This window comes from Globicephala melas, chromosome 8 (genome assembly GCF_963455315.2).
Source record: "Globicephala melas chromosome 8, mGloMel1.2, whole genome shotgun sequence".
Classification (NCBI taxonomy): domain Eukaryota; kingdom Metazoa; phylum Chordata; class Mammalia; order Artiodactyla; family Delphinidae; genus Globicephala; species Globicephala melas.
Window position 1 is genome coordinate 40,417,019 of NC_083321.1, and position 27,409 is coordinate 40,444,427.

Consider the following 27,409-nt stretch of genomic DNA (forward strand, 5'->3'; position numbering starts at 1 on the left):
ATACTTAAAACGTTTAGAGTTTACCTGAAATTCACATTTTACTGGGCATCCTGTATTATTAGCTAAATCTGGCAACTCTCTGTGCTAATTCCCTTACTATCAATATATACTGTGACAGTACTAGGTTCCTCACTTTGCTTATGCCTGGGAAATGTGACCCTGTAATAGGCATGGTGGTTGCTTCCCCAAATCCATTCCACTTTAGATGATGTAATTTCACGCAAACTGCCAGGAATTGGTTTAGGAATAGGCATGTGACTCAATTAAAGCCAATGAGCCATGACAGAATTGCTTCTAGGAAAAGTTAACTTTGTCCTTAACTGCAAGCCAGACACAAGATGAGGTAGTATCTCTCCCATTGGACCTGAACAAGGAAGCACGTCGCTCCATTGCTGCTAGAGACCATCTTGCAATCAAAAGGGGACCCAGCTGGAGAAGAAAGAAGGCACCAGAGGAAAAACACCTGCATTCTTGATCACTGAGCCACTCAATCAACCAGTGCTGAGTCTGGCCCATCTCTGGGCTTCCTAGTATGTAAAGTATAAACTTCTTGTCTAAGTGAGGATTTTGGTTTAGTATACCCAAAAGCAGCCTAACTGATAAAGGCAATCCAGGTTCCGGGGCCTCCAATCCCAGCACTGAGCACCCACTTGGCTTGCCTGTGCCTCCTAGGTTAGACCAAGACAACAGTGTTCTTCTTCCTCCATACAATCAGCTGCCCACCTGTTTGTCTCCTGCCTCGAAATCCCATCTCCATTCTTCCCTCTCTGACACCTCTTTCTCCAAGCCAGTGAAGAAGCCCTCCTTGGGGAAAATGGAGATTCTGTCACCTTTGCCTGGGTAAAGCAATAGTCAAGAGATGGTTGTCTGTCACTTGTCATATCCTGAGCTTGAGGACAGCAGATTTCAAGACATTCAGAGAAAACACAAGTCTGAACTTGTGGGAGGATACAGCTGAGGAGGGCAGCAATTCAAGCCCAGAAAAACTAAACTCTTACATTATGATTAAAAGTGACCCTTATGAGAAAAGAACGGAGGAGGACTTTAATTAACAGTGATGTGGCTGGACATAAAGTACCCCTTGTGATGCTTGGAACAAAAGACAAAAAATGTGAATCTGAAAAGTACAGGGAGGAAGAAGCCCAGAATAAACTAGGGCTTTAGATCATTCCAGAGACTCACTGTCACTGCCTGTTCCCTGTTCTGCAGACGCCACTAGACTGTGAGACCCTGGATGGCAGGGACCACTTGGTTTCAAGGGCTGGGCACTTAGCAAACACTAGATATGTCTATAGAAATAATGAGTGGAATGAAATTTTAATACATTTATGTTGAGCCCTAATTCTTCATCTGCAACTGAGAATAATAGTATCTGTTTTACAGGGCTATTATAACAATGACATAAGATCAGGAATGCAGAAGTGTCAGGCGAGATTGAGAGCTAAATAAATAGTTATTATTATGTCCTGAGAGTCTGCGCTGTGTTCAGTCCTGTGGTCAGCTTTGCCAGGGAAGATGCATAAAATTAGATACAGCATAAAAAGCACCTAGCACAATAACAGTGCTCCACGAGGCCTCTTTATCATCAGGAGTATAATTAGTTTTATTACTTTCATTATTTTCATTATTGAGAAGGTATATTTTTGGAACCCAGTGAGTAAGCAGCCTGAAGAGAATGGCACAAAAGAAAAAAGCTAGAAACAACAAGATGAGGTATTTGTTCCGTTTTCAATGAGTCTGATGAAAGAACCAAAAAGGGAAATACCACCCTCTCAGAGTGAATGCTTTGATGTGATCAGAGTTCAGTGAGCAAGCAGATCTTATTTTAGCTCCATCTTCATCATGGAGAAGAAAGAGGGCAGAGCAAAAAGGTTGAGGCAAGTGACAGTAAGGAAAGTTTAAGGACACAGGAAGTTCCAAGGCCCTTTAAAGTGTGAACAAGTTAGGATTCTGTGAGCACACCCTAGAATACTGGAGGACCTCCTGGATCTGATCAAGTCATATCTGAGGGACCCTGAGAAAGGGTTCCTGAATGCAGGAGAATATTCTGATTTTCCAAGAGGTAGATTCCAGAAACACATCTTGGTGACCACGAAATTCTAGAACAGATTCCTAATCACTGGCCTATGAGCCCGTCAGGGAGAAGCCGGCTAGAACCCAGATGGAACAAATCACGCTCAAACAATTTCTTCCTTTTCATTAGCAACCGCTGGGCTCTCAGCTGAGGGGGATGCAATAAACCTAATATATCTTGATTTTGTTAAAACATCCGGCTGAGATGTCCTCATTCCTCCATGTCATCCACAGCTTCCCAGCAGTTAGGCCAGTGGAGGCTGCCTGCTAACAAAACCTTGGGTCATGTGATGGCACGTGTTCCCAGAGGCTGGAGAGCCCTCCTGGGGACATCTGGGCTGCACGTGTATCACTGCCCTATGCACAGACTGTATTATTTATGCCTCTTTCCCTCAATGGGACAAACTCCCGGATGTCTGAAACCCCATCTTTCTCAGTGTGGGACTGTGCACCTACATGGTTGAAGCTGGGATTGTGAATCAGATTAGCTCTCAGAGGAGCCACAGCTCATATTTACTGGGTATGGGGAACAGGTAAGACAGAAAATCTGGAAGGTGAGATAGGGACTATCAAGAGCTAATCTGGCTGATGTTATAAAAGTGCAAAGAATAATAATTGCTAATATCTTTTGAGTGTGTACTATGTGCCAGGCACTGTTCTAAATGCTTCATATAGTATTAACTCATTTAGTACTATCATCATCCCCTTGTTGCAGATGAGACCTCTGAAATTCAGGGGAACTACGTGCACTGCCCCAGATCACACAGCTAGTAGGTGACAGAGGGCTGGTATCCAGGTTTTATGATCAGAGGGGAGATGAGGTGCTGGAGCAGGTGAAGGTGATAAGCGCAACAAAAGTGACACAGGTCCAGCATTTGCTAACTGGAAGCCTGACTCCATTCCATGGGGGCAACACCCAGCCCCTACCCTTCACACACAGATGAGCCCTCTTCCCTCTCACCAGCGCCTCCCACTGCTCCCACCTCCGAAACCATGAGTCCTCCAGCTTCATTAAGTGTCGGACCTCAGTGACACAGCCAGAGGACAGAACAGTGCTCAAAAAATGAAGCATCCAAACACTGCACCCAAATGGTGGGAGGAAGAGGGGCACAGACAGTGGGGGCATCTCTCCAGTTGCTCATTGGCTGGTTCCTTTGGTGAGTCGTAAGGACAGAGTTATGGGTCCTAAAGGGATCAGGGGATGGGAAGCCACAGTCCCAGCTAAAGCCTAAAGTGTCACCAGCTTTCGAAGTGACAGAGCGGCATGGACATATATACACTACACAATGGAAAATAGATAGCTAGTGGGAAGCAGCCACATAGCACAGGGAGATCAGCTCGGTGCTTTGTGACCACCTAGAGGGGTGGGATGGGGAGGGTGGGAGGGAGACGCAAGGGGGAGGAGATACGGGGATATATGTATACGTATAGCTGATTTACTTTATTATAAAGCAGAAACTAACACACCATTGTAAAGCAATTATACTCCAATAAAGATGTTAAACATAAATAAATAAATAAAGTGTCACCAGCTTTGTAGAGAGACCTGTTTCAAGCGTGCTGGGTGGCTGCCCCCTCCCACTGCCCTAAGCCAGACTCAACCTATTGAGCAGAGAGAGTAGAACCCCTCCAAAACTGCTCAGCATGTCAGGAAACCAAGAATGAATTCAAGGTAACCCCTCTGCCCCATGCCATCTGTCCTCCCTGGTATTGCAGAATGAACTTGAACTTTGGAGTCTGGTAGATCTGGATTCAAATCCTGATTCTGTGCCTGGTAAGTACATGACCTTGGGAAAAGCATCAACCCTCATGAATGTGGTTTCTCTGATTATATCGGCCTCCTAGGAGCCTCATGCACATTAAATGAGATCACTCATAAAACTCCCTTATAGATTAATATAATATAATATAATATAATTCAATGTAATATATCATGCACTTGGCACGTGCTAGCCTCAAAGTGGGAGTACACTTCCTCATGGAAGGAAGAGCTGAGAAATATATCTCAGGCAGAGGTGCTACCTTGCCCACGAGAGAGGTGAAAAGGACACCTGCAGGAGTGAGCAGGAAAGAGGAAACTCCATCACCTCCACCCCCAGCCCAAGGGCCTTCCTAATTCATTGGAAATCCTACCCCGGAGTTGGCAGCCTGGGTTCTGCAGGGCTCTTGGCTGTGTCTCCCCACCAGGAGTGGCTCATTTTCAAGAAAGACTTGAAGCCTTAAGTGTCTCTGATTTAATTCAATGCCTGCTGGGACAACTGCTCATTTCTGCTCCTGCATCCCATTAGAGGCAGCCCTTGCTCACCTCCGTTTGGCTAAGGAGCCAGCTTGGGCTCTGGAGGAAATGAAGGCTATTTACAGTAAGTTATTCAATTAGAACCAGGAGCAAGGGCGGCTTCTGGTTGTCTAATGGGCCAAGCCGAGTACAGCTCAAGGCAGGGCTGGGATTGTTTAATCTGCAGAATCCATTAGGGCTGTCAACGGGAGCAGAACAGCAAATATTGTGGGAAGCAGTTAAGCTCCAGCAGCAGCAATAGAGAGAAGAATGGGAACTGGGGAAGGGGGGTGGGGGGGAGGGTAGGAGAGGCACTGACCCAGGGATTCAGTCAAGTCCCTCATCATACAATACCCTACTCCCTCATTATTTCTCCTCCATGGAATTTATCACAATTATAAACAATTCACTGTGAAATTAGTGCTTAACGTCTTTCTCCCTTGAGGATCATCCCAAGGGTGGGCACTAGGTCTGACCTGCTCTCCCGCTGTATCTCCTCCCCACTCCCACCACCCCACCCCCTTCCTGACAGTGCCTGGTACATAACAATCAGATCAATTAACACTTGTTGATTGACTAGGTGAGTTCTTTTTTTTTTTTTTTACATCTTTATTGGAGTATAATTGCTTTACAATGGTGTGTTAGTTCCTGCTTTATAACAAAGTGAATCAGTTATACATATAAATATGTTCCCATATCTCTTCCCTCTTGCGTATCCCTCCCATCCTCCCCATCCCCCCCCCAGGTGGTCACAAAGCACCGAGCTGATCTCCCTGTGCTATGCGGCTGCTTCCCACTAGCTATCTATTTTACGTTTGGTAGTGTATATATGTCCATGCCACTCTCTCACTTTGTCCTAGCTTACCCTTCCCCCTCCCCATATCCTCAAGTCCATTCTCTAGTAGGTCTGTGTCTTTATTCCTGTCTTACCCCTAGGTTCTTCATGACATTTTTTCCCCTTAAATTCCATATATATGTGTTAGCATACGGTATTTGTCTTTCGCTTTCTGACTTACTTCACTCTGTATGACAGACTAGGTCCATCCACCTCATTACAAATAGCTCAATTTCGTTTCTTTTTATGGCTGAGTAATATTCTATTGTATATATGTGCCACATCTTCTTTATCCATTCGTCTGATGATGGACACTTAGGTTGTTTCCATGTCCTGGCTATTGTAAATAGAGCTGCAATGAACATTTTGGTACATGACTCTTTTTGAATTATGGTTTTCTCAGGGTATATGCCCAGTAGTGGGATTGCTGGGTCATATGGTAGTTCTAGTTGTAGTTTTTAAAGGAACCTCCATACTGTTCTCCATAGTGGCTGAACCAATTCACATTCCCACCAGCACTGCATGAGTGTTCCCTTTTCTCCACACCCTCTCTAGCATTTATTGTTTCTAGATTTTTTGGTGATGGCCATTCTGACTGGTGTGAGATGATATCTCATTGTAGCTTTGATTTGCATTTCTCTAATGATTAATGATGAAGGAACTTCAGCTTCCGCACTGGTAAACCAGAGACAAAGGTACTTATTTCCACCACACTGTTGAGAGAATTCAGTGAGACAAAGGTCGGAGGGCCTTTTGCAAACATACACACTGCATGGAAAGGGCTCTGCTTCCTAACATCCATGAGACAAAGCCACCTGCCTCTCCTGAGTTTTTGCAATCCTCCCTGTCTGTTGGTACCCCTGGGCAGCCTCCCTCCCTACCCCCAGCTCCATGCTCATCAGGTTCTCCAGACAGACAAGCGTACCAACAGTCCCAAAGCTGCATGAAAACTACAACAACAGGTAACAAAGAGGATGCTAAGGGAGGTCCATTGGGCCTCCAAGCAGTAGTAGGTGAGAATGGGAGGTGGTGGGAGGGGTCATGGAAGGTTTCTCAGGACATGCTCCCAAAGCTGAGAGAAGAATGTGGGAATAAGGGAAGGAGAAGGGGTGGGAAGGAAGTATGTGCGGGCAGAGGGAAGGGCATGTGAAAGGCACAGAATCCTGAACATGGTAAGGTTAGGGAACTGCAAGTGTTTCTAGAAGGCTGGAGCCCTCTGGGCTGGTGGTAGAGTTCAGAGAAAGCTATCCCAGTGGCATGGAAATACAGAAAAAGTAATGGTCACTTTCATCTGGGGAATAGGCCAGACTTCTTAGAGGAGCTGAGTCTTAAATGCAGGGCGGGCTTTTGCCAGGTGAAGATGGGACAAGGACATTCAGTGTCAGGAGAGCAGCGCGAGCCATAGCAAGGAGACCAGAAAATGGAGCAGGTATTAGGGACTCTCCCAGGGGCTGGAGGGAAGGTGCCTCTATAGTCCTATATACGAAAGGAACTGATTCTTTAGATTCTATCCTGTGGATGATGGGAGCCACTGAAGGTGTTTGAGCAGGAGAGTGAAATAATCAGAGTGGAATTTCAGTTCCCATGGTGAACAGTGGAGTGGATGGGCCTCAGGGAATGAGACCAGCAGCCGGAGTTCATTAACAATCTCCCAGGGGACCCCGAAGTCCCTAGGGCTGGAGAGGTGGGGTCCTGGGGGTGGAAAGGAGGGATGCAATGAGCTTTGTGAAGTAACGACAACGGGCCTCCTTCCTCACTCCCTCTCCGGGCCTCTGTGTGACCTGTCTCCCATGGGTGGCAATAGTCATCAGAGATACTTCAGTACTGATAGCTGCAGCGGCCAGTCTCCTGCAGCGATCAGATACTTTAAAAACGCTTATTCCCAGGGGAGATGCAAGAAACCAAGCAAGCTGCCACCCAGCCCTGCTGAATGGACGGAGCCTCATGAAATATAGAGAGCGCTGGCTCCCTGGAGGAGGCCCCAAGGGCCCCTCACAGCTGTCAGACGAAGGAGCCCAGCAAGTAGGCAGAACAGACCTCAGGGCTCACAGAGCCAGCCTTGTCCCCTCAGGCCCTGAAAAGCCTGGATGGACAGCCCAGAAGAACTGTGTGTCAGGTAGAGGGGGCCCACCCAGACCTCAGCCCTGCTCCTCAATTCTGGGGCCAGAATAGTTTCCGTAAAGCACAGACAAGATCCCAAGCCTCCTCCTTCATTAACTGGATACATCTACTTTCCAGCCCCTACCTGGAAAGTAATAGGAATCCCATATGCACAAATATGTCCATGAACTTGACAGGGGTAAGACCATAGCCGCCAGCCAAAATCCGGGCAGCCTTCCTGGAGGAGCTCACATCATAATCTTAGAGTATTAGAACTAATAGGAAGCATTAGTGATTACCCCCTTGCAATAATAATGATAATAATAATACAAAAATGAGGAGGAGTAGAGGGAGAAACACTTATTAGGTGCTGTGTGTCAAGCACTGTTCTAAATGCTTTACAGTTAATCCTCAAAATAACTCTATGAAGTAAGTTACTATCATTGTCCCCAGTTTTCAGATGAGGAAACTGAAGCACAGAGAGGTCAACATGAACAGATAGAGAGACATTCAGAGAGGGGAAGAAATCTGCTTGAGGTCACACAGTAAGCTGAGCTACACCTGGGACCTGCACCCAGGTCTCCTCACTCCCATAAACTCCTCCCATGGGAAATCCAAAGAAGACTTTGCCTGTTAAGAGTCTGAAGAGACCCATCCAGGTTCAGAGCGATTTACCCTAGGAAATCAATGGCGCCACAGTTCCCCATCTGTAAAACAGGGATAATTACACCTGCTCTCTCTCCTTTGCTATGATTACCAAGCAAAGGGGAATGGACAGTGGACAGGGAAGTTCCAGGGATTCCTAGTCTGATTCAGCTCAGCCTTGGAATGGGACAGGCAGGTTGACTCAGAGGTGCCCATGAGTCCCCAAAGGTTGGAGGAAAAAGAGCCCCGTCAAGCTTTCCTGGCTGAGGCCCGTGTGTCCCAGTCCCTGATTAACATGACCACCCATCCCCCAAATGGTTCCAACTTGTCAAAGCCAACCCCCAGCAGCTTCCCCTGAAGGAGCGTGAGAGACAATCCTGTAGGGAGGTCCAGGCTCCTGGATCCAGGAAAGCCATGGATGCCCCCATCCTGTGACTCAGGGTGGGCCCTTCCCAGCGCCAGGGCTCTGACACCCCACATGCCCATGAGAGGAGCACCAAGCCCTGAGCCACACAAGGAAACTGCAGTTACTGGCATCTGTGAGCTGGCCCTGAGCTGCTGATTTTCTAAGGGTCATAAGTGAGAAAATGGTGGCCCAGACCTCCAAGACCTTAGGTGGTATGCAGCCCCTGAGGGAGACTTGGTTGGGCCTTTGGGCCACCACCATCCAGAGCTCTGCTGGTTAAGAATGCAGACTGCCAAGGTTCAAATCCCAACTCCATCAGTTATTAGCTGTGTGACCTTGGGTAGTAGGTTTCCTTATCTGTAAAGTGGGATTCCTATATCATAAGGTTGAAATGGAAGAGATGGTTTCTTCCTCATGGCACTGCTGGGCAGATCAGTAAGATCACATATGTGAAGTACCTGGCACCCAGGGGTGCTTGATATAAAGATTGGTTCCACTTCTCTTCTGGTGAAAACAGTACGTGTAGAGAGGCAGCCAAATGGAGGCCATTCTGCTACCTCCTGAACTATGTCCAGCTAGTCAACCGCTCCTTACTCATTAACTTTTTAACTATCCCTTCTTTCTAACTTTTCCTGATGTAAATGTCAGCCAACTGCTCGAATGTTCTTTAGCTTCAATTCGCAAAAGCAAGAGTCCTCTCTCACTGGGCCCAGGGCCCAGGATGCTAAAATTAACAATCAGTATACTTTAAGCTAATGACTTACTGGTCGTGGCTGCCACGAATAGACATAACTCTCAGATAAAGGCCATTAGAGAAAATTGAATAGCTCCAATGTGGTGAAAATTTGGATACATCCTGTTTCATAAATCACGCTCAGAGGTCACACTGGGCAAGCTACTTCCCTCTCTGAGTCATGATGAGGACCCAGCTTGAGGGGGGTCTATATACCCTTGGGAAAGAGGACAGAAGAGAGAAGACGGTACACTCTTTTGCAGTTTCACAAATGTCATTTTCTCTTACTTCTAAAGCCATGAGCAGGCCATAGTGCTACATCAACAACCATGATAGTCCGACCTTCTCGGATTTTATTTCCTTCTCAAATCCTCCAAACCGGAGGTTACTCAATAACATCTGGAAAGTAGCATGATGAGGTTATGGAAATCCAAAATCTCGGGATTGGGATCCCAATCCCAGTTTTGTCTCTTACTAGGGCTCTCTGACATTCAGCCTCTTCATCTGGAAAATGGGAATTGAATCTATTTTCAGGGTTGTTGTAAGAATCACATAAGATCATGTACCCTGCATGATGCTTATAAGAGCAAGTGAAATAACAATACCATAACTACTTAGAGCCAGGGAGACAAGTTAAAGGTGTCACATAGGAAGTCTCATGATATCTATCTTTGTGCCTAAGTAAAGATCCATTTCCTGCCCAGACCTCGGGCCCAGAGAGCTGCTTCACACTAAAGGGGATTAAAAAGCAGGATATATTACACATATTGAGAAGAAGAAAAGCTTCTCATGGAGGAGATTTGATAAACACCTCATACATAGAGACCATGCTTTGAATAAGCACAAACAACGACATTAAGACATTTTCTATAATCAGTAACATTGGCCATGAAGAAACAATTAACATCCCAGTTCATACCCTATGTGACCCAAGTAGTGTGGGGCATTTGAAGGAGAGTCCAGACTGAACCAGAACTTTGGCTCAGCCACAAGGGCAAAGGGTTCTCAGCAGCTCACTAATGAAAAGGAACAAAAGACAGGGAACCAGAACACGTTCTAGGGCCATTGACTATAAATAGAATAACCCAGAGTGAGAGCACGACACAGTCATCCTCAACAAATCCTACTGTCATTATCATAACGTCCTCAGATAAAGAATCCTCTATGTGAGGGTGCAGTGTCAGGTACTTGGACCACATGTTCCAAATATGATTATCTGAGTTAATTAATTGGGGCACAGAGTGCGTCAAACATGAAAAACAGCCCATTCGTAGAATACTGTCTTACTGAGGCTCAATTATGTTTAGGAAGCCATACATCACAGTAGCACCTGAGCAGTACTTTACACAGTGTCTAGCACAGAGTAGGAGCTCAGTAAATGTTGGTCATTCCCCAAGAGATTGTTTCATGGTTCTCCAAAAACATCTTACTCTTCCGTAATTCTACACATTGGTCATGCCACTCCAGCACATCCAGACTGAAATCTCCTCAACTCTCTTTTTCTATCTCTAAGTAATATCAATGTTTCAGGACTCAGCTTTAATCCTACTTCATCTGGGAGGCCTCCAACCACCCTAACCTATAGTAATTTCTTCCTCCAACAAGTTACTAGGAATAAATCAAACTCTGATGTCTTAAATTTTTTTTTAATTATATTGTAATGAAAGGTATGCTTTCTTCCTGGTCCTCTCTCTTCCCCTTTCTGTCTCCTGAGTGATGCCAGAGCATCTGGAAAGGCCAATATGGCAAAGCCAAAAGAAGGAAGAAGATGAGTCCTGAATCATAGTAGAGTCACCCAACCCATATCAGTCCGTGTAGTAAGCAAGAAACAAAGATAGTGTGCTAAGTCACTAATATCTGGGGGGTCGTTTGTTGCACCAACTAATCTTAATTAACCTAATTGTGAAAATTAAAGTAAATATGATATTTAAGTCACTCATAAGTGTGCTAGGCACAGAGGTCTCTCAATAAATATGTTTTCCCCCTTCCTCCTCAGTCTTGGAGAAGATGGTAGAATATTGTGTTTGTCTACTGACAATTAGCCTTCTGGACACAGACTCTAACTCATGCACAATACAGCCAGAGTCCAGGAGTTGATGAGGTAATGGTAGAATGGAATAAATACCTACAAACATTTAAAGTCCTATCAATTGAGACTAAGGTTCCATTTCTCAATCACTGTAGTCTTTGCTCATATGTATCCATTCATATTAATAGCCAAAATTTAGTATGGTCAGATGGTTCTAAGATGCATTTTTTTCATATTTTAACATATGAAATTGGGATGTAATTTCAGTCAATGGCATCTTTGCATTGTGTCGTAATTTAATTGAAAGCATGTTCTCTTTTTTATGAAGTTACAGGGCATCTTACAATCTGTGGCATCTTAAATTTAATGAAATATGGTATTGGGCACTTAACTGTATGTCAAGTACACTTCTAGGTTCTTTTTATAAGTTATTTCTCAAAAAAAATTCAAAATAATTAGTACTACTATTATCCCCATTTTGAAGACATGGAAATGAAGATCCAGAGATTCAATAATTTGCTATGGTACATAGCTAGTAAGTTGAGTGAGGGTAATGACTGTACCCTCTCTTTAAGGAAATTCATACTATGCCACTATGTTTTAGCATCTTATTTTTACTTGATAATTGATTTCTCTTCTTATAGAGAAAGTTCACACAGGAATTTTACGTACAGCAATATGGTATAACATATATCCTAAAATACTTCTTCATAAGAAGAATTTTAAAGGATTGATAAAGATGTTTTAATGTTTTTAAAATGTATCACTTAGCTGGCAAAAATGTAGGAAATCTGGAGAAACCAAAAGGAAAGCAAAAGCAGGAACCAAGAATAACAAGCAAGAGTTGAAGGTAGTTTTTGCCCTGAGAATATCTGCTGAATGCTGTATTCCCTAAGCTTCTGTTCCATGTAGGTATGGGGTAGGGCAGACAAGGGACAAAGCCTAGGGGCTACGGAAACAATAAAATAGTGGTCTAGAAGGTCAGAAACCCAATGCAAAGGTGAATGAGAAATAAATCTCCTATTCAGAAGGTGCAAGAAAAGTTGTCTTTCCCAACTTTGATGCTGGGTTAAAGGGAAGTAAAGTCTCTCCTGAGAATTAATGATCACAATATGACCTTCAAAAAGGTTTGTAGCCTGAATTCACATTGTCTATGAAGGGAAAAAACTCGATTAGAGAATTCAGCTTCAAGAAATAAAAGACAGCCTTGGAAACATTTTCAAGGAACAGAGCCTATAAAATATGATCAAGCAGATTGCAGAAAGAACCAGATAGAACTTATATAAATTTAAAATATAATAATTAAAATGAAAAATTCACTGGACAGATTAATCACAGCTAAAGATTGGATTGGTGTATTAAAAAAACAAATCAAATGAAATAATCTGAAATGCAGCCCAGAGAGAGAAAGAGACCAAAAACAGGAGAGAACTAAAGCTAAGGAATAGAAAGTAAATTAGCCTCACAAGTATTTACTCAGATTTCTAAAGGGAGATAAGAGGGAGAACAGGGGGAAAAGTGATATCCCCAAAATAGTGGCTGAAACATTTCTCAAAATTTTTGAAAGACAAAACAACTTTCAAATCCAGAAATCGCAATGAATCCCAAGCAGGAAAAATGCAAAAGATATACACATCCTAGATAACTTGTAAGACTAAAGAGCACAGAAGACAGAGAAGTTTTAAAAGCATCCAAAGATAAAAAGAGAAACAGAGACAGACAGAGAAAGAGAGAAATTAGATTTACAGGTGACCATTAAATAACAATGATGAAAGTCAGGAGAGAGTGGGAAAATATCTGATTACAGAAAATAAGTATCCTAAAATTCTACCCCCAAAGAAACTCTCTTTCAAGAATAAGAAGGAAATAATAAGTACATTTTCAAAGAAGTAAAAATCCCACACCAAAGGAAATTCTAAAGGAATTATTTCAGGCAGAAAGAATGTAATGTCAGAAGGAAGGTTTGAAATATAAGAATGAATGATGAGCAAACTTACGTGTACTAGGTGAGTAAATACAAACAAAACTTGACTGTAAGAAACAATAATAATACCTCATTTGTGGGATAAGGAAAGAAAGAGAAATTTCAAATATGTATATGTAGATTCAGAAGGGGATGACTAAAATAAGTTAAAGTGTTCTAATTTTCTTTTATTTGGGAGGAGGAAAATAGAAATGTAAATTAACTTTATCCTTATTAGGTTATTATTTGTGCTATAATATTTAGGGTAACCAACCAAAAGAATACACATAGAGGTATAGATAGATATTACCCTTCAAATATGTAGATGGGGAAAAAAACAAGTAATAAAAAATTCCAAAAGAGGAAAGAAGTGTGGGGTGGGGGGTGTATCAGTGAATAATAGTAATGACAGTAAGGAGAGAGAAACTAAACTAGCCACTTGTAAGCAAAGATTATAAAGCACGCATTACAGACAGAGAGAGAGAAAGAGAAAAAAAGAGAAAGAGAGGGAGGGAGAGAGAGAGAGAGAGAGAGAGAGAGAGAAGGAAAGAGAGAAAGTGTGTTATGTGCTGGCTCCAAGAAATATCCCTAAAACAAAGCACCCAAGACAGCTTGAAGTTAAAGACAACAAATGATACACCATAGAAATATTTACCTAAAGAATTCTGGTGCCAGTGTATTCATATGATACAAAACAAAGTTTAAGATAATAAGCATTATAGAGGTAAAGAGATGCACTACGTAAAAATAAAAAGTTCAGCCCATCAAGAAGATATAATAATGATGTACATAATCACAATAATACAGATATACAAAGTAAAAACTGATAAAATTTCCAGGAGAAGTGAACGAGTTCAGAATCACAGATGGAGATTCCAACACAATTCTGTCATTGATTGACAGCTCAAGCCAAAAAATATCAGTAAAGATACAGATTTGAATGTCACAATTAAGTTAGAGTTAATGTTTATGAATAGAACACTGCATTCAACTTATCAGGAATACACATTCTTTTCAAGGATTCATGAGCCATGATTTTTTTTTAATGACTAGTGACTGGATCTTAAAGCAAGTTTCAGCAATTTTCAAATGACTGGTATCCTACAGATTGTAATCTCTGCCCCAAATGAAGACCTCCATATGTTTGGATATTTTAAGCACACAAATCATAGGTCAAAGGAGAAATTATAACAGAAATTAGAAAATAAACATGAATGCTTATGAAAACACACATATAAAAATCATATAGTATAGGGGCTTCCCTGGTGGCGCAGTGGTTAAGAATCCACCTGCCAATGCAGGGGACACGGGTTCAACCCCTGGTACAGGAAGATCCCACGTGCCATGGAGCAACTAAGCCCATGCACCACAACTACTGAGCCTGCACTCTAGAGCCTGCAAGCCACAACTACTGAGCCCACATGCCACAACTACTGAAGCCCACGCACCTAGAGCTCATGCTCCGCAACAACAGAAGCCACTGCAATGAGAAGCCAATGCACAGCAACAAAGAGTAGCCCCTGCTCAACCACAACTAGAGAAAGCCAATGCACAGCAATGAAGGTCCAATGCAGCCAAAAATAAATAAATTTTTTAAAGTACTAAAAAATTTAAAAAAACAAATCATATAGTATACTGATAAGTAAAATTAAGAGCAAAAATTGCATGCTTAAATTAGAAAATATGAAAATTGGAAGGATTCTAACTTCTAACAACATGAGAGATTTTTAAAAGAACAGAATAATTTCAAAGAAAGTAGCAAGAGAAAAATAGTTAAGATAGAAGCAAACATTAAACAAAACACAACAAAAACATAAACACAAATGAAATGACCAATAGAGTTAGTTTTCAAAAACAAATAAAATAGATGAACTACTGGTAAGATCAGAAAAAAATCAGAAAAAAGAAAGGAAACACGAATAATCAATATTAGCAATAAAAGCGAGTCTATTACTACAAATGCAGCAGAAATAAAAGAATATGATGGATAATATTATATGGACAAGAATATTCTGCAATCTCACTGAAATCATAAATAAACTAGATAAATTCCTATAAAAATACGATTTACCAAAAATGACCAAGAAGAAATAGATCTATAACTACTGAATAAATTAATCAATAGTTACAACCCTTCCCTTAAGGAAACCACCAGGTGCAGAGAAGTTCACAGATGAGTTTCTATCATCAAAGGAAAGATAACTCTTCCTTTGTCAAGATCTTCCAGAGAATAAGAATAAAAGAAAACATACTTCATTTTATAAGACTGACATAATTTTAATACTGAAACTAAAGAACACAAGATAGGAAATCTTTAGGACAACCTCATGTATAGACATAGACAAAAATATAATAAATAAAATATTAGTAAACAGAATCCAGCTATATATATAAAAAGAATAATAAATCATGGCCAAGTTGGGTTTAGCCTAAAAATACATGGCTGCTTTAACATTAGAAAATAGATTAATGAAACTCACTACATTAATAGGTAAAAGAAGAAAAACCTTATGACTATCTCAATAGATGGAGAAGAATAATTTTATAAAATTCAACAGCCGTTCATAACAAAACCTGTAGAAAACGAGGAGTAAAAGAGACCTTCTTTAAACTAATTAAAGGGCATCTATTGAGAAAAAAATATACAGGAACAACATATTTAATGTTGAAAGCATTTCCTGTGAGATCAGAAACAAAATTAAAATGCCACCTCCCACCAACTTCTATTCATTATTGTATTAAAATCTTAGCTAGTGTAGAAAAAAAGAAAATGTATAAGAATGGAAAGAAACAAAACTGTCATTATTCACAGTTGGTATGATTTTCCACAGGGCTTCCGCAACAGCACACAGCCAAGGGGGTGAGTGGAGGCTGAAGTTGGCCTCTGCTGTGACCACTCAGCCACACACCATACACAGGGCTGGGTCCACCAGACACAGACCTGCAGTTCACATGGCAAACCAAGTCTCCATGGGTCTATGTCTTCCCAGACATGGTATCTTTCCCAAATTCCTATAAAAATGTACCATGAACTAGCAAGTTACCCTCATTACCAATGTGGAAAGACCAAAAGTATCTACGAAGAAATTATTTTAATTCATGAAAAGGCTTAGAAAGGTGGCTAAAAATATATATACAAAAGTCAAGTATAGTCCTAGACACCAGCACAAAACTAAAATGAAATTTAGAAGAGAGGGCATTAACAAAAGCAACAAAGATATATAAGGTATACAAAAATTAATCTTAAAATGTGCAAGTCCCTTATTGAGAAAATGATAAAATATTGTTAAAAGATATTAAAGAAGGCCAAAATAAATGAAGAGGTATTTCATGTATATAGACAGGAAAATGTCAATTCGCCATAAATTGACCTATAGATTCCATGCAATCCCAATCAAATCCCCACAAGATTCTTTCCTAGCACTTGATGAGTAAACCCAAGATTACTCCTGAAAAAATAAAGAAATTGGGAGGATTTTCCTGCCAGATAGTAAGATTTATTTTCAAACAGTAAATACAATGTGATATTGACCCTGGAATAAACTTAGAGAATTGAATAGCAAGCCCCAAAATAGACCAAAGCAAGTGTGGAAACTTGATTAATGAGAGAGGAGGAGGAAACAGGAGAGACAGAGTGAAAGCATGTATGTACATCCCAAAGCATAAGCAGAAAGTGAATTGGGAGGGGTTGGGGCGATTCCCACTGTTGCTCCTGCCTGGTATATGAGGGGAGAGCTCCTTCTTGCCCACACTTATTGCCCCTGAGCCTCCCTCTTGCCCCAGAGCAAAGACTGAGCTGGTTTGGGCAAGAGAGAAACAGCTAAGAGGGTTGCTCTCAGAACCCCCTTCTACAGATAGAAAAGCCCAGCCCATCTCCAGGACAAGCATATGAGAAAGCTTCTGAAAATGAGAAATGGAAAGTTAATTAAGAAGACCTGGTATATGATCCTTTTAATGTGCTGTTAAATTCGGTTTGAATAATCAAGTGGGATTTATCCTGAGATGCAAGGAGGGTTCAACATACACATATCAATAAATATAATATACCACATTAATAAAAAAAGGGATAAAAACCATATGTTCCTCTCAATAGATGCAGAAGAAGCATTTGACAAAATCTGACACCCTCTCATGAGAAAAGCTCTCAACAAATTGAGTACAGAAGGTACATACATCAACATAATAAAGGCCAGATACGACAAACTCACAGTTAACATCATATTCAATGGTGAAAGTTTGAAAGCTTTTCTTCTAAGATCAAGAACAAGACAAGGGTGCCCACTGTCACCACTCCTATTCAACGTGGTACTAAAAGTCCTAGCCAGAACAATTAAGCATAACAATTAAGCATAACAATTAACAATAAAAGACATTCAAATCAGAAAGGAGAAGTGAAACTGTCTCTGTTTGCAGATGACATAATCTTACATATAGAAAACCCTGAAGACTCCACCAAAAAGGTGTTAGAACTAATAAATGAATTCAGTAATTTTTTTACTTTCAGGATACAAAATCAATATGCAAAAATTAGTTGCATTCTTATACACTAACTACAGACTATTTGAAAAATAAAGAAAACTATCCCATTTACAATAGCATCAAAAAGAATAAATTACTTAGGAATAAATTTAGCCAAAGAAGTGAAATATCTGTACACTGACAACTATAAGACATGGATGAAAGAAACTAAAGAAGACACAAATAAATGGAAGGATAACCCATGTTCATGGAGGAGAAGAATTAATATTGTTAAAATGTTCATACTACCCAAAGCTGTCTACAGACTCAGCGTAATCCCCATCAAAAATCTAATGGCCAAAAAAAAAAAAAAAAATCTAATGGCATTTTTAACAGAAATTAAAAAAAAAAAAATCCTAACATTCATATAACACTTCAAAAGACCCCAAATAGCCAAAGCAATATTGAGAAAGAACAAAGCTGGAAGCATCACCTTTCAGATTTCCAACTATACTACAAAGCTATAGCAACAAAACCATATGGGACTAGCATAAAAACAGACACATAGATCAATGGAAAAGCATCAAGAACCCAGAAGTAAACCCCTGCATATATGGTCAACTAATATTTGACAAGGAAGCCAAGAATACTCAAAGGGGAAAAGAGAGTTTCTTCAATAAATGGTACTGGGAAAACTGGATGTTCATATGCAAGAGAATGAAGTTGGACCCCTACCTTTTACCACTCACAAAAATTAACTCAAAATGAATTAAAAATTTAAATGTCAGTCCTAAAACTCTAAACCTCCTAGGATAAAAGTCCCTTGACGCTGGTCTTGGCAATGACTTTTTGGATCTGACACCAAAAGCAACAGAAGTAAAAATAAACAAGTGGGACTATATCAAACAAAAAATTTCTGAATAGCAAAAGAAACAATCAACAAAGTGAAAGGCAACCTACAGGAAACTGGGAAAAATATTTGCAAACCATTTAACTGCTAAGGAGTTAATATCCAAAATATATAAGAAGCTCATACAACTCAATAACAAAACAAAACAAAAAACTAATTGAAAAAATGGTCAGAGGGCTTGAATAGACATTTTTCAAAAGAAGACATACAAACGACCAACAAGTACATGAAAGGTATTTAACGCCAATCATCAGGAAATGCAAATCAAAATCACAATGAGATATCACCTCATACCTGTTAGAATGGTTATTATCAAAAAGACAAGATACAAGCGCTGGTGAGGATGTGGAGAAAAGGGAACCACTGTGCATTATTAGTGGAAATGTAAATTGGTGCAGCCACTATGGAAAACAGTATGAAGGTTTCTCAAAAAAATTCAAAATAGAACTACCATGTGATCCAGCAATTCCACTTCTAGGTATGTCTGAAGGAGATGAAATCACTATCTCCAAGAGATATCTGCACCCCTATACTCCTTGCAGCGTTATTCACCATAGCTAAGACATGGAAACAACCTAAGTGTCCTTCAATGAATGAATGGATAAAGAAAGAAAGAAAAAGAAAAGAAAAAAATATATATATATATATATACATATATATCACAATGTGATACTATTCAGCCATTAAAAAAAGAAGGAAATCCTGCCACTTGTGACAACATAGATAGCCCCTGAGAGCATTATGCAAAGTGTCATATAGAGAAAGACAAACACTGTATAACCTCATTTATATGTAGAATCTAAAAAAGCTGAACTATAGAAACAGAAAGTAGATTGGTCGTTGCCCGGGGCTGAGGGTTGGGGCATATGGGGAGATACTGATTGAAGGGTACAAATTTTCAGTTATAAGATGAATAATTTCTGGAGAGTTAATGTATGCATGGTGACTATAGTTTACAATACTGTATTGTATATTTGAAAGTTGCTAAGAAAGTATTGAATAGATCTTCAAAGTTTTCACCACATGAATAAAAAGGTAAACGTGTGGTGATAGATGCATAACTAACCCTATTGTGGTAATCACTTCACAATAAATATGTATATCAACTGATCACATTATACACCTTAAACTTATACAATGCTATATGTCAATTACAGCTCAATAAAGCTGGGAGAAAAAGGAAAAAAAAAAAAAAAGAAAGACCTGGGCTTTGCCGGATACCCACCACCCTGCTAAAATAGTCTACGGCAGACAAGAACACAGGATCATCAGTGAGAAAGTTGCCGCAGAGGGCCTGCTTTTTGCCCTGACCTGCGTTTGCATAAGCAGGCAGTGCGGCCAGCACAGACCCTCACTACTGTGCCTGGGTTGGGTGGGCTGCCCCAGGCTAAGAACACTTCAGCCTATGTGGTACAGATATGCGGGGGCAGATGCTGTCATCCTAATACTTGTGCCACCTGATGAACACTACAACCCCCATCCCACGCAGTCTTTAGAACTCTTCCTTTCCAAACCCAAAGGGTAGCACAAAAGAACATAAGCCAACAGCCAAGAAACCTGCAGCCTCATCTCAGCTCTGCCAGCAACTAACTTTGTGAACTTCATCAAACTACTTAACCTCTCTGGGCCTCTTTTTTCAAATGTAAACTGGAAATAATATATCTTTGATTACCTGGCACAGTTGTTATAAAGGCTGAAATACAACTAGAAGATTACACTGCTTTGTATCCCTATACAAGCTCATAAAAATAAGAGGGATTTTGTTAGTCAATATGGAAATAAGAGCCTCTTAAAAGAACCAAAGGTGGAATTTCAGGCAAAGTAAGAGACCTGGGCGAGGGTAGAAATCTCAAAGTTAGGGTCTTAACCAAAATTCCTGTTAGTATTATGTAAGCAAGAAACCTGGAATATTACAGGACAGGTCCTCAGGAACCCTCTTTTCCAACCCTGTGGTTCATGAAAAGGAAACTGAGGTTCAGAGAGGGCAAAAGACTTGCCCAAGTCACAGAGTCAATTTGTAGCTGAAACCAGACTAGAATCCAAGTTCCTTCTTCCCTTCCTCTCAGGTTCTGTTCAAAACCTGGCCTAGTCCACGATGCTACCTTCGAGAGGGTGATGACCCCACACCTGAAGAAAGCCCCACTGCCTCCCCCAGGACATTCACGGAGGGACGCCAAACTTAGGACGCTTATTTTCCTGGGTCTACAGGTTCAGCGTGCTGATGCATGTAACTCACTCCGCTCTGGAAATTCCTCTGCCAGCGCCACAGTGCAAGACAAACAGATTGTGTTGACCAAGAGCTTAAGAACCAATTACTCATCCAGCACAGATGCAGGGGTCTGGGCTGGCAGGAGCTATAGCTTGAATCCCTCTGACTTTTCAGGAAACTGTCTCTAGCTCAGCCGCCCCCCACCCCGCCTAGGATCCTGAATGTGAGGATGGAAGCACATCAAAGGACAATTCCGTCTGAAATCCTGCTGTTAAGTCATAGACTTCTGCACACTGTGGGGAAAGAACAGGACCTCTTCTTAAAACTGTGGCCTTCAGCTCCTTGGGACAGCAGGGTTGGGCTGAAAACCTCGGCTGAATAAAAGTGGGTTTGGTGAAATCCCTGGGGGCCCAGCCGCAGGCCAGACCAAGCACTGCACTTTCACCCCAAACATGCATCCCAGGTGCCCAGCTAGCGACTGTGAAACCCCCTGTGGTCTGCTCTCTCAAGCTGGGCAGGGCCTCTCTCTCTTGCAGTGGCCTCAGGCCCAGGACACCCAGCCCCTCTCCACACCTGTCACCTCTCCCTCTTGGCAGGCACCCTTGTGACAGCAGCCCCCACACTCTCTCACATCCATGGTCCCTTTGCCAAGGGCTGTGAGTATAACTGAGGTAGAGATGGTCGCAGGCCAGGCCACATGAGTGCGTGAGGGAGATCCAGAGCCAGGCTCTCCCCTACTCACAGGCAGCTCCTATACCACATCTGAGACCAGGCTAACATCAGCCTTGGTCCAGGTCAAGAGAACATCTGCTCTGTATCAGGCTGATAGAGAAGTTCAGGCTCTGTATCAGATGATAGAGAAGTTGATGAATAAAACATTTCCTTTTTCTTAGAATTTCCTCTTCCACTGAAAGATATATATATAAATGTGTAATTAAATAAGACATAGTAATTCCTCCAAGATGAGTTCAAATAAGATGCTTGACCTTTCTCTGCCACACGTGCTCTATATGGCCTTGGACAATTTATGCCCCTTTTCTGGGCTTTCAATTTCCCATCTGTGAGAGGAAAGGGCTGGATTAGATAAGCTCTCCTCTGAAACTAAGGTTCCTACAATCCAAGGACCCCCTTCCCAGAAGCTTCTAAAATAGCCATTTGTGGCCAGAGATGAGACCCAAACTCTTTTCTCCAGCTTGCTCTGCCCTAGAACCCAGGCTGCTCTGTGCTCTTTGCTCAAAGACAGCTTTGAGTTACAGGAGACATCTGGGGTTTGTCCCAGTGATGACCACTCACATTACCTGCTGCTTCTGTCGGCCATTATAGCCCCTACATCACTGTATCCCTGCCCGCTGTGCATCTGGGGCCATCCAGCATTCCCCCCAACCTCAGGGTCCTTGGTGGTCATGAGGCCAAGCAGGCTCACGCGAGGCAACTGTCTTCTTGCTGGCTGCCCAGCCCCCAGCCTATTCTAATATTAGTTTCAGCTGCTTAAAACACAGCTCTCATTGTGACATGTCGCTGAAAATCTATTATGTCTCCCCAGTGTCCCTCAACTCAGGTCTGAAATCCTTAGCCTGGCACTCATGACTCTCCAGACCCTGCTTCCAGCCTACCCTGCCTCTTTGGGCCTTACCAAACTGTCCTCCCCGACATGTCCCTTATGTTCACGCTTCAAGGCAAGTTCCCTGTTATTCTTCAGGACTGACTTGCTGTCCCCACACATCAAGATTCAGCTTAAACGTGGCCTCCCCCTAGAAGCTTACTCCAAACCCCCAGACCACAGGGAACCCAGAATCCTGAAGTGCTGACTGCTCTCCCCCCACCCCCGTCTTCACATAGCTTGCCCTTTCACTGCCTCCTGGCCTCTGTTTAAATATCTGCCTATCAGAGAGAACCTCTTGACCTGGTATACATGTACAAGTCCCCTCCTACCCTTGGAACCCCTTTACCATACTTTATATTTCTCCACAGCACTCATCACCACTTTGCATATATCAACCTGTTTACTATCTTCCCACATCAGAAAGCAATTCTGCTCGGGCATGTGTTTTGCTCACTGCTATATCTTCAGTGCCTAGAACAATGCCTGGCACAGAGTAGGTGTTAAGTAGATCGTTGTTGAATGAATGAGTGAGAGAGGGAATGAGTGAATGAGTCTGTAACTTAGATCCTGGGCATCTTCGGGCACTTTTCCAAGATGCTCTTATCTGATGTGGCTGCCATTGTCCTATGTCTGCTCAGCCCCAACCCTGTCTGATGTCACGGCAGATGGACAGCGCACATTCTGTGGGGCTTTTTGTAAATGACAAACCTCAGAGAACTGAAAGAGCAGTTTCTGGAGGGGCGGGGCCAGGGTTAGTCTACTGCCTGGTTTCTAAATGCCACATTTTAAATCCCACTGTCCCGCCCTCCCCCCAGCCTCTCTGCAAATTCCACAGGGTTAAAAGGGCAATCCTGGTAGAAAATGAAGAAGAAAAAAAAAGTGTCCTCTTCTCCATGGTGGTGCTCATGGGGAGCTGTTGTCTCTCTTTCGCTTTCAAGCCTGAGCCCCAAGTATCTCTGCAGAGCCCAGCTATCTGATCAAGGAGCTTAATTCCTAAGCTCTCATCACCATTGAAAGAGGGGAAGGGACACTAGAAAAGCAGGAGGTGAAATAAGAGGAGCAGTTGGTGTGGTGGCATCTCCCTCTCTTCCTGATAACACCCTGCAAGCACACATGGCCTTCAACCAGTAAAGTGACACCTCCCCACCCTGATGTCTCCTCATCTGGGCTCCTGGGCTGTGAGGACCATATGAAAGAGGGATGAAGGAGAGGGCAGGGAGGGTGACTCATCAGCCTTGAGTCCTGCTACAGATCCAACATAAACTCTTGTTTGTGGATGGATACATGTGGTTGGGCGGGTAAGTGACTGAGTGAAGGCGAAATAGATATTGAACGAATGAGTGAGGAATGCAGGAGTGAGTGAGCTGGAGTGACTACTGGCATCTTTGTAAGGAGAGCTCACTGGGCTTAGTAAGACCCTCTCTGAATTCTCTTTTAGGCCTATATCTAGCGCAGTCTCAGGGGTGGGGAGGAGGTTGGCAATTCCTGACCCATGGGAATCATGCAAGTAACTCTCAAGTTCCAAGGAGCCTTCATAAATGTTTGTTAAATCCTTCGTAGCAGCCAAGGAGCCAGGTCAGACCACCTGGAGGCCCCTCAGATCTCCTGTATCCTCTACAAACCAGAAAGGGGGTACAGCTCAGGGATGCCATGTGATTTAGCTATCTTCTCCAGGAGCTCCTTAGAATTGCCCAGGAATTAGCTGTCACCTATCACCAGTCCCCTCAAAGCTCTTGAACGACAGTCTAATTTGTTTGCCCAGAAGACGGTAAGATGTTTGGGGGGGTAGACGTGGTTGAGAGGTACCTCAAATGTAACATGTCCTAAAGTGAATTACCTTTCTCCCCAGATCTACTTCTCCCCTAGAATTTTTATTCTACTGAATGGTACCACCAGCTGGTTGCTCAGCTGATAAAACTTCATTCATTCATTCATCCATCCAACAAATATTTGTGACATGTGTCAGTAACATGCTAACTACTAGGATAAAGTAATGAGCAAAACTCATCATCAAATAGGAAAAGTAAACGTTAATTATCATGAAAAATTGTAAATAAATGTAAAATCACAACTATGATAAAGGCTTGAAGGGGTACATGGTGTTGTGAAGCCCTGTAAAATGAGATTTGACCTAATCATGGAAGTGACAGCTGAGCTGAGAGCTGAGATATAAGTAGGAATTCAGTAGGTGAAGACATGAAGGAAGAGTGTTCTAAGCAGAAGAACAGCAAATGCAAAGGCCTGTGGCCTTGCCAACTGACAAGCCCAAGGGACTGAGACAAGGCCAGGAGAGAGGGTGAAGAAAGAAGCTGGGTGAGACGGTGTAGGAGTGGAGGCAGGGGTCAGAAAAATTAGACTTTGTAGGCTCATTAAAGAGGTTGATCTTTAGCTTAAGATCAATAGGAAGCAACTGAAGTATTTTTAAGGAGGGAAATGACATGAGTTGTGTTTTTGTTTTTTTTTTTTAAAAAGGTTTTTTTAGGGCTTCCCTGGTGGCGCAGTGGTAGAGAGTCCACCTGCCGATGCAGGGGACACAGGTTCGTGCCCTGGTCCGGGAAGATCCCACATGCCGTGGAGCGGCTGGGCCCGTGAGCCATGGCCGCTGAGCCGTGCCCGGAGCCTGTGCTCCGCAGCGGGAGAGGTCACAGCAGTGAGAGGCCCGTGTACCGCAAAAAATAATAATAAATAAATAAATAATAAATTTTAAAAAAAGCTTCCTTTAAAAAATTAATTTATTTTATTTTATTTATTTTTGGCTGTGTTGGGTCTTTGTTGCTGCACTTGGGCTTTCTCTAGCTGTGGCGAGCGGGGGCTACTCTTCATTGAGGTGCGCAGGTTTTTCATTGTGGTGGCTTCTCTTGTTGCAGAGCCCGGGCTCTAGGTGAGCAGGCTTCAGTAGTTGTGGCACACAGGCTCAGTAGTTGTGGCTCGTGGGCTCTAGAGTGCAGACTCAGTAGTTGTGGCACACGGGATTAGCTGCTCCGTGGCATGTGGGATCTTCCCAGACCGGGGCTCAAACCCATGTCCCCTGCACTGGCAGGTGGATTCTTCACCACTACACCACCAGGGAAGCCCCTGAGTTGTGTTTTAAAATACATTTGGCTGCTGTGTGACAACAAATTGGAGGGAGTATAAGTAGAGCAGTTAGGAAGTTCTCACAGTAGTCCGGTAAGATGAAAATGGTGCCTTGAACTAGAGTGAGACTGGTGGAGACAGAGAGAAGTGACGGATTGGGGAGAGATTTTCAAGACAACATCAACAGACTTGGTGGTGAATTGTATATGAGCTTTGAGAGAGAAAGGTGTTGAAGATGATTGCCAGCTCTCTCTGACTTGTGCAGCTGTATAGATGAAGGAGCCATTCAATGAGATCTGAAATACCTGGAGAGGACCACATATGAATAGGACACTGCCAAGCAAGAACACAGAAATTCTGTTTTGGACACACTCAGCTTGACAGGCCTTGGAGATGTCTATCTCCCTCCTTCGTCTCCCTCACCTTCTGCATTCAACCAGCTACCTGATTCTACTTCCTCTCTTGTCTGTCTTATTTCAGGTCCTTGTAAGTATTTCCTAGATAATTGAAAGAATCTCCAGGCTCTCTCTCCTTCCAATCCATCCATTCCACACTGTAGGTCTTTCTAAATATCGCCTCCTCAAACAGTCCCTCCCTCACCACCCATCTAAGCCACCCTATCCCCTCACTCTCTGTCTCAATCACTTGAGTTCTTCTTTCTAAAAACCTATAATAATTTGTTTTATTTTTTTATTATAGAAATAAATATGGACATATAAGTATACACCCTAGCTCTGTTTGCTAAATGCAATGACACACCAGTAACAGGGAGCACATGTAGCCCCAGGTCTTGGTTTCTAATACCATTCTCCACTAAAAGGATCCAGGTCTCCTTGGAGAAATGACTAATTCCAGGGCTGGGGCAAGGAAAGAACAAAATGAGCCTGGAACATCTTGCTAAAGCAACAGTAACCAAATGCTCAGAGAATCATGGGGAAAAGTCAAAAGAAACAAGAGCCAGACTGAGAACCTCCCACTGATCAAATCTTGTACATTTCGAACATCAAAATAAAATATACAAATTGATTAAACCCATGAATAAATTAATTAAGAATTTATGAGTTCATAGTAATGAAAGAAGGGAAGAAGGGAGGGAGGGAGGAAGGGAGGAGAGAGATAAAGAGAAAGACAGAAAGAAAGGGAGAAGGGAGAGATCTTTCCTACAGAAAAATGCCAACTAATAAATATAGAAGCAATGATGGATTCAAAAGTATCAATGATGATAAAATTAGTGATTAAACGTTTGATGAGGAATAGGATGTTTACAAAACCTCGAAGTATCTCTCCACAAATTACTTATTGATTACTAAGGGAAAAACAGTAATTTCACAGGAGAAACTGGTGAACATCACCTCAAGCAAGTGACAAAAGCTTCCATCACCAGCACTGGGACGGTCCCCACAGCCTGTGCTCGCTGGTATGCTAACCTCACTTCATGCTACTACTGCCCAACATGCATAGCTTGGATCCAGTCATGTAGAACCATCAGATAAACCCAAATGGAGGGGGATATTCAACATAATAAATGGCCTATACCATTCAAAACACAAAGGTCAAGAAAGATAAAGCAGAGGAATTGCTCTGGATTAAAGAAGACCCAGGAGACATGATAACAAAATGCCATCTGTGGGTTGGACCCTGAATGGGGCGAGGGAGACAGGAGAGCTATAGAGACATTATTGGGACAGAATTGTACTGTAGTAAGAGTATATCTTTTTTTTAAAAGATATACACACTTAAGTATTTAAATACACACTTAAGTATTTACGGGCAAAGAGGCACCATGCCTCCGATTTACTCTTAAATTGATCAGAAATATGAATATTTTGTATGTATTCATATATACATATACATGATAAAACCATAAATATATAATTATAATAAAGTATAAATTATACAGATAATTGAAGTATACATAAATAAAAAATAATGTATTTTTTATATTGTTGGAGAGAGAAAGAATGAATAAAAATGAAGTAAATGCAGTGTCTTGTAATCAATTAAGGGATACAGATAAAGAAGGATTTCTTTTATCAGTCTTGCAAATTTTCATTAATTTGATATGATATCAAAATTAAAGGTGACATAAAATTGT

The 27,409-nt window shown here is 42.0% G+C and overlaps 1 protein-coding gene across 3 annotated transcripts in view; it reads right to left on the reverse strand.

Annotated features, from left to right (window-relative positions):
• The window catches only part of INSC (INSC spindle orientation adaptor protein), a 121,198-nt gene that overhangs the window by 88,081 nt on the left and 5,708 nt on the right, over positions 1–27,409 (reverse strand). The window contains exon 1 of one of the 3 annotated variants that reach the window (XM_060304429.1): positions 17,268–17,353. The exons of the other annotated variants lie outside the window; for them this stretch is intronic. Within the exon in view, the coding sequence (XP_060160412.1) occupies positions 17,268–17,279 (12 nt within the window). The 5' untranslated portion in view covers positions 17,280–17,353. Of the gene's footprint in view, positions 1–17,267; positions 17,354–27,409 lie in introns of those variants that run through there. 3 annotated transcript variants of the gene reach the window in all.